The sequence below is a fragment of the Nycticebus coucang genome, chromosome 17 (genome assembly GCF_027406575.1).
Source record: "Nycticebus coucang isolate mNycCou1 chromosome 17, mNycCou1.pri, whole genome shotgun sequence".
Classification (NCBI taxonomy): domain Eukaryota; kingdom Metazoa; phylum Chordata; class Mammalia; order Primates; family Lorisidae; genus Nycticebus; species Nycticebus coucang.
The window spans coordinates 51,156,183-51,168,614 of NC_069796.1; the positions used below are offsets into that span (position 1 = coordinate 51,156,183).

Genomic DNA, 12,432 nt, shown 5'->3' on the forward strand with positions numbered 1-12,432 from the left:
CTGCCTTAGACACTGCCCTTTTCATGTTGGTTCTGACATAGGTGGTCCCAGGCCCTTAATATCCTTGGGTCCTGTGGTTTCCCAATTTGGACTTGTTCCGCCTTTTTGTGTCAGAAAGGTGACTTCTTAGTAGCAGGGTCAGAGAATGTGAGGACAACAAATACTAGGATCTGGAGAGAAAAGAGCTCCGTCCCTCTTCTTATGGTAGACAAGAAAGGAAAAAGGAAAACTGAAACTAAGTCACAAAGTGGAGAGGAGGGACATGTAATTCTGTCAGCATTTGAAAAGTGGGATTCAGGGAAGAATGTGCAATGTTGTGCTTCCCAAGGAAACAGATACGGGACAATATGTTGCAAGATTCCTGTTAAAGGAAGAGGATCCAAGTACAGATGTTGCAAGACTGTGCTGCCAAAGGAAGTGGCTTCTTAGTCTATCAGATCTGGAACAAAATTTAGAGATTATCTTGACCAATCTTCTCACTGGATAGAGGGGAAACAAAGTCCTGGAGAGGGGAAGGCAATTGCCCAGGGCCAGGCAGAGGCTGTGGATAAGCCTTAGGAGACTTACCATCGGGCTTCCTGGCCACCTCCCACCTCCTCCCTTTTCCTCAGCTCCTCAAGCATATACCGCCTTGCTGGCTTTGTCCAGGTCTCTTCTGGACAGAGTCCAAGGTCAAATGAAGAGACTAAACCTGTGTGTCTGGATCGACACCTGCCAGATGACAGGGGCTAAAGCCAGCGAGTGGCAGCAGCAAGCTGGAGAGGAAGGAGCAGTGTCTGATGATGTGGCCTGACCTCAGAAAGGAAGCCTGGTCACCAGGGGGAATTTCCCCGGGGAAGGTCTCATGTCTATGCAAATATTCCCTTCCAATTAACTTAGACCCCAGGAAGAGAGCCGTAGAAGACGAGAGATGACACTGGGCAAGACAGAGGAAAGGCATATAACAGCATCTCAATATCTTCAGGGTTGCAGGGACTGTGCTAAGCGCCTCATACGCTTCATCTCACTTTGCCCCTAAAACATCCTCCAACATGGGAAAATTGGGAGTCTGAGGCCCAGTGAGAAGGCATGTTGCCCAAGGGAAAGCAGGACATTCCAACCCCCAGGGGAGACCAGACCTCAGGTGTTGGTGGTGACGATGGATTTGATGGATTTGGTGGTTCCGCTGACGAAGGTGACAAAGATGAGGCTGGAGCCCAAGAAGTCTAGCAAAGTTTCATTTTAAGTTTCCATCTCACTCACCAGGGGAGTTTTATCCTGGGAACAGCCAAAGGCATCAGAAAGGTAGTGACCCTGACTCACCTTGGGCAAATCCCAGCACTCCGATTTTTCAAGGTCCCATGGTGGTAGGGGATGTGATTGAACCCCTTTACCACCAGCTTCTAGAGCACTCCTGGGAAAGTGAATAGAATGAGATCCATGCTTTTGAAGGAGAATCTATTTCTCCCCTCTGCCTCTTTAAATTTTCACCTAGAGCCTCATCACCTCCAGGACACCTTCTCTGGGGGACTCTACTTTTTTGTGTGTGTGTGTGTGTGGTTTTTGGCCGGGGCTGGGTTTGAACCCGGCACCTCCAGCATATGGGACCGGCACCCTACTCCTTGAGCTACAGGCACCGCCCTTTTTTTTTTTTTTTTTTTTTTAAGAGAGTCTCACTTTATCCTTTATCACCCTCAGTAGAATGCTATGGCATCACAGCTCACAGCAACCTCCAACTCCTGGGTTTAGGCGATTTTCTTGCCTCAGCCTCCCAAGTAGATGGGACTACAGGCGCCTGCCACAACACCCGGCTATTTTTTGTTGTTGTTGTTGCAGTTTGGCCGGGGCTGGGTTTGAACCCACTACCCTCGGTATATGGGGCCGGTGCCCTACTCACTGAGCCACAGGTACCACCTGGGACTCCACTTCTTTCCCAAGGCTTGATCCCATTTACTATCTGATAGTCCAGGAAGCTGGCCTTGTTTCCTAGAAGTGGGACTCCCGGGAAGACTAGAGCTCAAATCAGGGGCCATTGAAGTCCATAGAGCCCAGTTGTTTCTCCTCCTATCAAAAAGCTTACAAAAGAACAGGCAGGTCCCTGATTTCTGTAGTTGTGTGCAGCAGTGCATTTGTAGGCCTAAGAATTTTCTTTTTCTCTGTGGGGTCAACAATGTGCACTCCTATGTGTATGTTTCCAGCAGAGTGTGTGACTGTTTCACCAGCAATGTGTTTCTGATTCCAGTGTGTGCTCTGTGGGTATGGCTGGCAGTGATTTGGAATTCTGTGTGTGACAGGCAGTATTTATGGGCTTTGAGTTGATGCCAGGTGTATGAGAAACTGGGGAATAGAAATGTCTTATAAGGCCCTTCCAGGTCAAGCTCCACAGTCCTCAAGAAGAGGAAGTCGGTGGGAGGGTCTGATTATAGATGGAGGTCTACGGCCATACCACCCTGAACGCACCCCATCTCGTCTGATTATAGATGGAGGCACAGTGGGCAGATGGTGGTAACTGGAAGGGGACGGACCACCCCACAGAAGGAAATGCCTTAGAACAGCTGGGCGTGGGGGAAGGATCCTTTCCCAGATGGCTCTGGTGTAGGGTTCTAGCTGAGGAGGGCAGTGGAATGGCCCCAACCAGGTGCCTTTGGTCTCCTGTTCCCCCTCTGGGTTCCCAGGTAATACCTGGCTTCACCTCTGCCTCCTTCCCCTCACTCCCCACTGTAGGCTGGGCCCTTTCCTTGTTTTCTTCTCTATCTCTGCCTCCTCTGTGCTAGTTCATGTTCTCATCCCTCCATACCCAGAGACCCCAGTGCTGGCTTTGTCTCCTCCACACTGCCCCCCAGGGATTATCTTTTCATCTCTAATCATACTACTCCCCAACCCTAGCACATTCAGGGGCTAGTCTAGGCTGGAGTGCAGTGGTGTCATCACAGCAACCTTGAACTCCTGAGCTGAAGCAATCCCTCCCACCTCAGTCTCCTAAGTAGCCGGACTACGGGTATTCACTTGGCTAACTTTTTTATTTTTTGTAGAGATGGAGTCTTACTTTGTTACTCAGGCTGATCTCAAATTCCCGGCCTCAAGCAATCCCCCCACCTCGGCCTCTCAAAGTGCTGGGGTTATAGGCATGAGCCAGTGCACCTGGCTGAGCCCAGACGTTTTAACCTGAACTCTTTTTTTTTTAATTTTTTTTTTTTCATATTAGTTGTTATTGTTAATTTCTTTTTCTTTTTTTTTTTTTTTATTGTTGGGGATTCATTGAGGGTACAATATAAGCCAGTTACACTGATTGCAATTGTTAGGTAAAGTCCCTCTTGCAATCATGTCTTGCCCCCATAAAGTGTGACACACACTAAGGCCCCACTCCCCTCCCTCCCTCCCTCTTTCTGCTCCCCCCCCATAACCTTAATTGTCATTAATTGTCCTCATATCAAGATTGAGTACATAGGATTCATGCTTCTCCATTCTTGTGATGCTTTACTAAGAATAATGTCTTCCACGTCCATCCAGTTAACCTGAATTTTTGGTGACCTTCCCAGATGATGTCTTGGCAAAGTAGCTGATGCGCCCAAGGTCCCTAGAAACACTCCCAACTGCTTCTACTTTCCCAACACTGAGCATTGCCTCTACTTGGAAATCGCTCCCTCCTTTGAGATCTTCTCTATCCATCTTTGGAGGTACCTCTCCCAAGGCCCTGTTCTTTAGGGAGCCTCTATCATCCTTGCTATGGTGAGTCTGGGGCTTCTGCGCTCACTGTCCCTTGCTTCTGTGCTCTTGGTTGAGTTTGTTCTGATGATCTGTCCCCACTCAGCTCTCTGAGGGCAAGGGGCATTAGGAGAGGATGTCAGTAGCCCTCAGAGGCTGTTGAAAGAGGGTCCCCCTCTCTGAGCCTCTTTTCTATAAAATGGAATCCTGTCTCCTCTTAATAATACAGAGCTGGGCGGCACCTGTGGCTCAGCGGGTAGGGTGCCGGCCCCATATGCCGAGGGTGGTGGGTTCAAACCCAGCCCCGACCAAACTGCAACAAAAAAATAGCCGGGTGTTGTGGCGGGTGCCTGTAGTCCCAGCTACTTGGGAGGCTGAGTCAAGAGAATTGCCTAAGCCCAAGGATTTGGAGGTTGCTGTGAGCTGTGTGGCGCCATGGCACTCTACCGTGGGTGATAAAGTAAGACTCTGTCCCGACAAAAAAAAATAATAATAATAATACAGAGCTGATAAACTTATCAAGTCCTTTCTATGTTTTGGACAGTGTGTTCAGAAATATACATACATTGTTGTATTTAATTTTTACAGCCCTATGAGATAGACATCTTTGTCATTCCCATTTCATGGATGAGGAAATCAAGGCATAGACAAGTCAAGTGACTTAGGATTTGAATTCAGGCCTGCTTATTCTCATAGATCTAAGCCCTGAGTAGAGAGCTCGATCATGTAATTAGAATTTCCCACTTGCCTCACTGTAACCATAAAGTGGGGAAATCTCCTTTAGGAAACCTAGTCTGGTGGGGAATGGAGAAACATGTTAGAGTGTTGGGCAACTTGACACTTCTCCCTCCCATTCTCAGCTCTGTCTAGTTTTCACCAGCAAGAGGCAGAAGAGGAAGTGTTAGCAGAGAGAGGCAGGCTCAGAATCAGGAGACCTGGTTCCAGCCCCAGATCAGCCTTATTAATACCATGGTCACAGTCCTGTTCTCTGAGCCTCAGTTACCAGATGCATAAAATAGGCAGGTTGGCTGGGATCATCTCTAAGACCATTTCCAGCTCAGTCAATCCATGATGAACCGCCTGTATCTTCAGGCAATTTTTTGGAGCCTCAGTTTCCTCACCATTAAATGAGGGTGATCACCCCAGTACTGCTGCAAAAGGAAGTATGGCTATGGACAAGAAGTTTCTCAAGTGGGATTCCTCTGGCAGTGACTCACTGCTCTCACCTGCGCTGGGGCACAAGCAAACATCAGTGGGTTTTAAATAGCCAACAGCTCCCACAGGGCTCTCCACTGGCAGGAAGTGGCAGAGCGGCAATTCCCAGTAGATGCTCTCTGCTCTCAAGCAAAGACCAAGGTCTGCCAGTTCAGAGCTTCTGGAAGGGGTCTGCCCTGAAGGAAAATCCATGGCTCCAGGCAGGAGGGAGAGCAGAGAGGAGCTGGGGGCTCAGCGGTGACAACAAAGGAAAGAGAAAACATAGCTACTTATAAAAGCACTGGTCCTGGGCCCGCACTGCTTCTCTTGAGAGTGACAGTTGTCTCATCTGCAACTCAGAGGAAGGTGGGAATTTCTGAGGGCCCCTTCCATACACACTTAGAATAACATCATAGCCATCCTTTTTTCCCACATTGAGATAGCAGCGGTTTGGCCTTCTGCTTTCTCTTTCCTTTTAGTTTTAATTTAGCCCTCACCGCCTACTCCTCCTTGAACTTTGCCCAAGAAGCAATCTCCAGTGTCACTTTAGAGAGCTGAGAAGGAGGGACACTCAGTGGGAGCTCCTTAAAGCCTAGAACCACAGTGATTCATATCTTCAGCACATAGAACTTGACATGGCAAGTAGGAGCCATTCATGAAATATAAGCTGCATACATGAATAGATCAGTGAATGAATGGGGTGCTTGGATTAAGAATAATGGCTACTCTTTCCTCTGCTACAACTCCAAGAAAAAAATGTGGTCTGTCCTACAGGCACCCGGGTCTTAACAAGATTGTCGTAATAGCCTCCCAACCAGCCACCCACTATTCTTGCCTCATTCATTTTTCTTCTGTGGATAGCTAGATGCATACCTTCCCCGCCCAAAACCTCCAAAGGCTCCCCCTAGGTTATAAGAGAAAATTCTGCCATTCAAGGTCCTCCATAATTGGATGCAAACCCCTTACATCTAATTTCATCTACCTGATCTAACACCTTAGAGTAGTGATTTTCAACCAGTGTGCCGCAAAAATTTAAAGATCATTATTTTTAAAAGAAGTTCAAAGTACAGGAAGTATGTTCCTTTTTTAAACTTTTTTTTGATCAACATAATTTAAGGGTGTGATGGATATTTAACTACAGGTTCGAGTGTGCCGTGAGATAGTAAAGGTGGAACAAGCCTGCCTTAGAGCCTCCCTCCTGCTGCCAACCAATCCCAGAACCCAACCGCCTTAACTGAAAATTTAGTGTAAAATAATATAGAGGCATACATGGCAAGCGCTCGATTTCTGCTATTCTCAGTCATGGTTTCTGGGCACTTCTTCTGTGTCCCCTCAGCACCCTCACTTCTTGTCTTCAGATTCCATTGCTCTCTCCTGTCCTCCCCTGACCCACTTGCCTCCATACATATTTTTAAGGCATTTTCCTTTTTGGCTTCAGGTGCCTCTGAGACCTGCAGCTGACTGACTTCTTAAAATCAAAGCCAGAAAACACTATGGACTCCACCTCTCAGCATCTACAATGGAACTGGGTTCAGAGCCAGGCAGACCTTATGCTGAGCCCTTCCATGCATAACCTCATTTTACTCCCATAGGCCACAGGATAGGTAGAATTAGGGCCCCATTTTACAGATATGGAAACTGAGGCTCGTGTGCTCATAGTTACAAAGGTCTTACTCCAAAGCTCTTAACCACTTTCATTAACAGTTTAAATTGGGCAAATGCTCCATAAAGCTCTCAGCTGATGCTCACAGCACTTGGGCTCACAGCCTGGTAGAGAAATACAAGTGGATAAAACACAACAAGGTACATTTTCTTAGTTTCAGATTCATTATGGCAGAGATTAGAGACAGCTCTTCAAAATGGTCCAACCCTTTACTATACAAATGAGGAAAGAGGCCCAGCAAGGGCAATGGCTGGTCCAAGATCACACTGCAGGGGAGGGAGAAGACAACACCAAGCAAGTCTCTCAACTGCCTTGGCAACTGCCATAAACTGTGTTGGCCAGTCAGGGTAGGGGGCAGAGCCTTCCAGCCAGCCAGCAGGCACACCCGTGGTCACTGGACAATCTTAGACCCAAGGCTTGGAGCAGAAGTGGGCTGGGGGAGGGGAAGACAGAGAAATTGCAGTTGAGCCTACTTGCTTATCAGTGTCCTTCATGAAGTGGAAACTTCCCACGGGCCTCCCCAGATCGCAATCACATCTGGTGCCCTTGAAGAGTTCAAAAGAGGAAGTTTGGGTTTGGTTATAAAGGATGAAGAACAGACAAAGAAATGCTCAGGCAGCTAGAGGGGCCGAGAAAGCACCTAAGATCTAGCAAGGCTGGGCTAGCTTTCCCAGACTGACTGCAGGCTCAGATTCTGTGGGCTTCCCAGGAAACACCCCAGAAGAGTTTAAAGACATAATTCACTCATGGGCAGATTCACAACTTCCAGCTCTAATAAGGAAAATCCAGGCTACAGGTTCTAACTCTCCTATTTTGTAGGTAAGAGTGGAGAGACTCAGGGAGGGAATGGGACTAGCCAGAGGTAGGAAAGAAAGTGCATGGCAGATGCAAATTTGAACCCAGGCATCTGGGTCTGGGCCAGGATCCTAGCACAGCCTGCATGGGGATCGGTGTGAAATACAGGGGGAGGGTAGTCAGTTTGCCCAAACACATAACTCCTCCCCCCACCCTAGCACTCTCCACCAGCACCTGCCACCAACCCACCATTCAAAGCACATACGCCACTCATTACTGACAAAGGCTCAGCATGTTTTTGGATTTGACAAACCAGGGCACAGGCTATGGCAAGGGAAGGAAGCTGGGAAAGGCTTAAGTGTCAGAGGAGGATGGAGGTGGACAAGAGGTGCACGGTGAATGGCTGTAGTTCTTTAGCCAGTTGGCTATGAGCAGGAAGGACTGTGCTGGGCCTTCAGTGGCCTGTGGGAGTGGGAGACTTTCCTATGCCCCGGTTGAAGAGCCCAACCCTAACCCTCCCCCCACCCTGCCCCTTCCTCAGTCTTTGGAACTGGAACATTCGGGGTTGGCCATGGTGGCTGCTGACTGTTTCTCGGTGTCTGTCAAACTGGCGGCCCTAGTCCTCACCGCCACAGAGAGCCAACAATGCCTTCAGGAAGTCTCCAGAGGTGTCGCCCTGCCAAGGGGAGAGGGAGAGCAGAGTGAGTGAAAACAGTCTTCTGGGCCGAACACAGTGGCTCATGCCTATAATCCTAGCACTCTGAGAGTCCAAGGCAGGAAGATCCCTTAGGATCAGGAATTTGAGACCAGCCTGAGGAGGAATGAGACCCTGTCTCTACTAAAAAATATAAATATAGGCTTGGCTCCCATAGTTCAGTGGTTAGGGTGCCAGCCACATACACTGGGGCAGGCAGGTTTGAAACTGGCCCAGGCCTGCTAACCAACAATGACAACTAAAACAAAAAAATACCCAGGCATTGTGGCGGGCACCTGTAGTCCTAGCCACTTGGGAAGGTGAGGTAAGAGAATCGCTTAAGCCCAAGAGTTTGAGGTTGATGTGAGCTGTGATGTGACAGCACTCTACCAAGGGCGACATAGTGAAACTCTGTCTCAAAAAAAAAAAAATCTATACTATATGTATCTATATATGTAGATACATATATATTTATCATTTGAAACTGCCAAATCACCCTTTAAAATGTGCTGATGATTTACATTCCCACCAACTCTACATAAGAATGCCTGTGAGATGCTCAGTTTTGTCACTCTAGTATAGAGAGCATCAAACTTTAAGATCTTGGCCAATATCTAAGACCAAAAGAATGGAATCCATATGTCAAAGAAGTCCGACATTAAAGGTCACATATTACACAGTTCCATTTATATAAACTATCCAGAAAAGGCAAATCCACAGATACAGAAAGTAGCTTGGTGGCTGCCTATGGTTAATGTGGAACTAGGTGAGCATGTATAAGAGATCTTAGTGGGATGCTAGAAATGTCTAGAAACCGGGTGGTGCTGATGGATGCACAACTCAGTAAATTTACTAAAAATTATTGACTTATATCCTTGATGTGACTTTTATGGTATATAAATTATACTTCACTAAAGTGGGTGTTTTTCCTTTTTCTTAAGATGGAATTTCACTGTTACCCAAGCTAGAGTACAGTGACATCATCATAGCTCACCGCAACCTTATAACCTCAGACTCATGGGCTCAAGCGATCCTCTTGCCTCAGCCTCCCCAGAAGGTGGGACTATAAGAGGTATAAGACTTATAGACTGGGCGGCGCCTGTGGCTCAACGGGTAGGGCGCCGGTCCCATATGCCGGAGGTGGCGGGTTCAAGCCCAGCCCCGGCCAAAAATAAAAAAAATAAAAAAAAAAAAAAAAAGACTTATAGACTATAAGTCCCATGGTCTATCTACCATGCCCAGCTAATTTTTCTATTTTTTTGTAGAGACAGGGTCTTACCCTTGCTCATAGGGGGTCTTGAATTCCTGAGCTCAAGTGATTCTCCCACCTTGGCCTTCCTAAGTGCTAGGATTATAGGCATTAGCCCCTGTACCCGTCCTAAAGTTCTTTATAAAAAGCAAAAAAAAAAAAGGGGGGGGGGCTTTTGTTTTATTTAGAAACCTTTAATTACAAGCCTTTGTTTGATCCTTCAGGAATGTATTTTGGTATAAACAATGAGGCAGATCTTTCATTTAGCAATATTGTGGCTGTTCTAAGAGGAAATCCAGTAGAAGAAAGACTTCTAATCGTATATTAGGGATGTGACACTCACTCCCTTCCCACTGACCTTTAACCCCTCCCCTTACCTCAATGGCTTGGTGGAGAGACATGTCATATTTCTCAACGAATTCCCGCCGGATATTGAGCAGGTCAATCTCACTCCGGGAGATCATGATCCTGGTAAGGGTCTTCTCATCCGTGCCAGTACCCTGGTGGAGCCAGGCAAGAAGGAGACACAGGTAGGAGGAGAGACAGAGCCAGGTTGGCTAAGAAACAGTGGGTGTGTTGGCCCAGTGCCCGTAGCACAGTGGTTATGACACTAGCCCCATACAAAGAAGTTGGTGAGTTCAAACTCAGCCCGGGCCAGCTAAACAACAATGACAACTGCAACAAAAAATAGCTGAGCGTTGTGGTGGGCACCTATAGTCCCAGCTACTTGGGAGGCTGAGGCAAGAGAATCGCTTGAGCCCAAGAGTTTGAAGTTGCTGTGAGCTGCGACGCCACAGCACTCTACCGAGTGACATAGTGGGGCTCTGTCTCAAAAGAAAGAAATAGTGGGTGTCCATCTGCCTCTTTCCCTTTACTTTCCAAAACCAGAGTGGGATATTCTGCCCCTGTCTTCCGCAAATGGTCCTGACTAAACCTCTCCTATGCCCAAGACTGGCCAGATTGAGAGGCAAAAACAGCCTGTATTGGCTGAGTAATATGCTCTCCAAAATTTACGCCCAACTAGAAACTCAGAATGGGACCTAATTTGGAAATAGAGTCTTTGCACAGGTGACAAGTTGACATCATAATGGATTAGGGTGGGCCCTAAACCAATCATTACTAGCTTTATAGGAAGTGGAGAGGGGACACCATCATACAGAGACAGAGAAGGCCATATGAGGATAAAGGCAGAGCTTAAAGTATTGTATCCACAAGCTAAGAAACTCCAACAACCTCTGGCAACACCAGGAAGCTAAAAGAGAGGCACAGGACAGTGCTCCCTCAAGGCCTCCAGAAGGACCCCACACTGCCAACATCTTGAGTTTGAACTTCTGGCCTACAGAATACGGTAGAATAAATTTTTGTTGTCAACACTTTGTGGTGATTTGTTATAGCAGCCCCAGGAAACAAAGTTAGGGCCCAAGGATTAGGCAGAGGGCACAGAGTGCATGGGCAGCTAGGGTCCACTTCTGCCCCTAAGGAGTGAGCAATGCCAGCTTAGGAGATAGAGGTAGGTTCAAGTCCCAGCACTGCCATGGAGGAGCCATATTAACTCACACAAAGTTGTTTTTTTTTTTCAGACAGAGTCTCAACTATGTCACCCTCGGTTGAGGGCTGTGGTGTCACAGCTCATAGCAACCTCCAACTCTTGGGCTTAAGCAATTCTTTTTTTTTTAAGCAATTCTCTTGCCTCAGCCTCCCAAGTAGCTGGGACTACAGGCACCCACCACAACGCCTGGCTATTTTTGTTGTTGTTGTTTAGCTGGCCCAGGCTGGGTTCAAACCCGCCAGCCCTGGTGTATGTGGCCGGCGCCATAACCACTGAGCTATGGGTGCCGAGCCAACTCACACAAAGTTTTAACCTCAGTTTCTTCCACAGTAAAATAAGGATACTACCTTGACCTCATAGGATTGCTGTGAGGTCAACTGTGGTCAGAGAGGTGAAACACTTGGCACAGGGCATCAGTGCTCATGAGCACGTGGTAAGTGCTCAAGGAATGGTTGTCATGTTTGGGGCTGTTTAGGCTGAGAGGGTTTCGGGCTCCTTCCCACCCACTAGCCTGTCTAGGCTCTGTCACAGTTGAGACTCCAGTGTCTGGGGTAAGAGGGTGGCCAGTGTGGATTGGACCCCTCAGGAAAGGCAGGGTTAGTCCCAGAGCTGAGTACTTGTGACCTTTGATGATCATTTGTCATAGGAGACACTTGCTAGAACGTGAGCTCTGAGAGGGCAGAAACTGTCTTACTCAGTCCTATGTTTCCAGAGCATGGTTCTTTTTTGCAGTTTTTGGCCAGGGCTGGGTTTGAACCGGCCACCTCCGGCATATGGGGCTGGCGCCCTACCCCTTTGAGCCACAGGTGCCGCCCCCAGAGCATGGTTCGAAACCTTGACATTTTAGGCCAGATAATTCTTTTTTTTTTTTTTTGTAGAGACAGAGTTTCACTTTATTGCCCTCCATAGAGTGCCGTGGCGTCACACAGCTCACAGCAACCTCCAACTCCTGGGCTTAGGCGATTCTCCTGCCTCAGCCTCCTGAGTAGCTGGGGCTACAGGCGCCCGCCACAACGCCCGGCTATTTTTTTGTTGCAGTTTGGCCGGGGCTGGGTTTGAACCCGCCACCCTCGGTATATGGGGCCAGCCCTCTGCTCACTGAGCCACAGGCGCCGCCCAGGCCAGATAATTCTTTGTTGCATGGAGCTGTTCTGTCCATTGTAGGACGTTCAACAGCATCCCTGCTTTCTTCTCACTAGACGCCAGCAGCAAAACACTCCAAGCCGTGATGAGTAAAAATGTGTCTGAACAGAGTCAAATGTCCTCTGGGTAGCAAAATCACCCCGATTGGGAGCTACTCTAGAGGCAGACAAAGGCAGATGCTGGTAAATATCAGACAGGAGGTAACAGCTGCCAGACGTCCTAATTTGGGGGACGGCACACACCTGTCTTTGCATGTGCACGTAAGTCAGTGCTTGAAGGGAAAGGAACAAATGAGCAGGTTTTCTTACCTTCATGGACTTGTAAAGTTTGTCAGCAAAGAAGAGAGGCTTATTCTTGACACTTTGAACTGATGGAAAGAAGACAGAGATGCAGGGAACTTAGTCAGAGGAAGTGCACCGGCCCCTGGACTGGGCTCCCCTGCCCTGCCTCCTCTCTCCCAT

General features: G+C 47.9%; 1 protein-coding gene across 4 annotated transcripts in view; it reads right to left on the reverse strand.

The window, feature by feature from the left end:
* Window positions 1–6,731: 6,731 nt before the first annotated feature.
* ANXA6 (annexin A6) overlaps window positions 6,732–12,432 on the reverse strand; it is a 58,641-nt gene continuing 52,940 nt past the window's right edge. For all 4 annotated transcript variants that reach the window (XM_053567427.1, XM_053567424.1, XM_053567428.1 and 1 more), the window contains 3 exons: window positions 12,280–12,338; window positions 9,657–9,779; window positions 6,732–8,012 (listed from right to left, as the gene is read on the reverse strand). In XM_053567427.1, coding sequence (XP_053423402.1) covers window positions 7,953–8,012; window positions 9,657–9,779; window positions 12,280–12,338 — 242 coding nt within the window. In that variant the 3' untranslated portion in view covers window positions 6,732–7,952. The remainder of the gene's footprint in view (window positions 8,013–9,656; window positions 9,780–12,279; window positions 12,339–12,432) is intronic.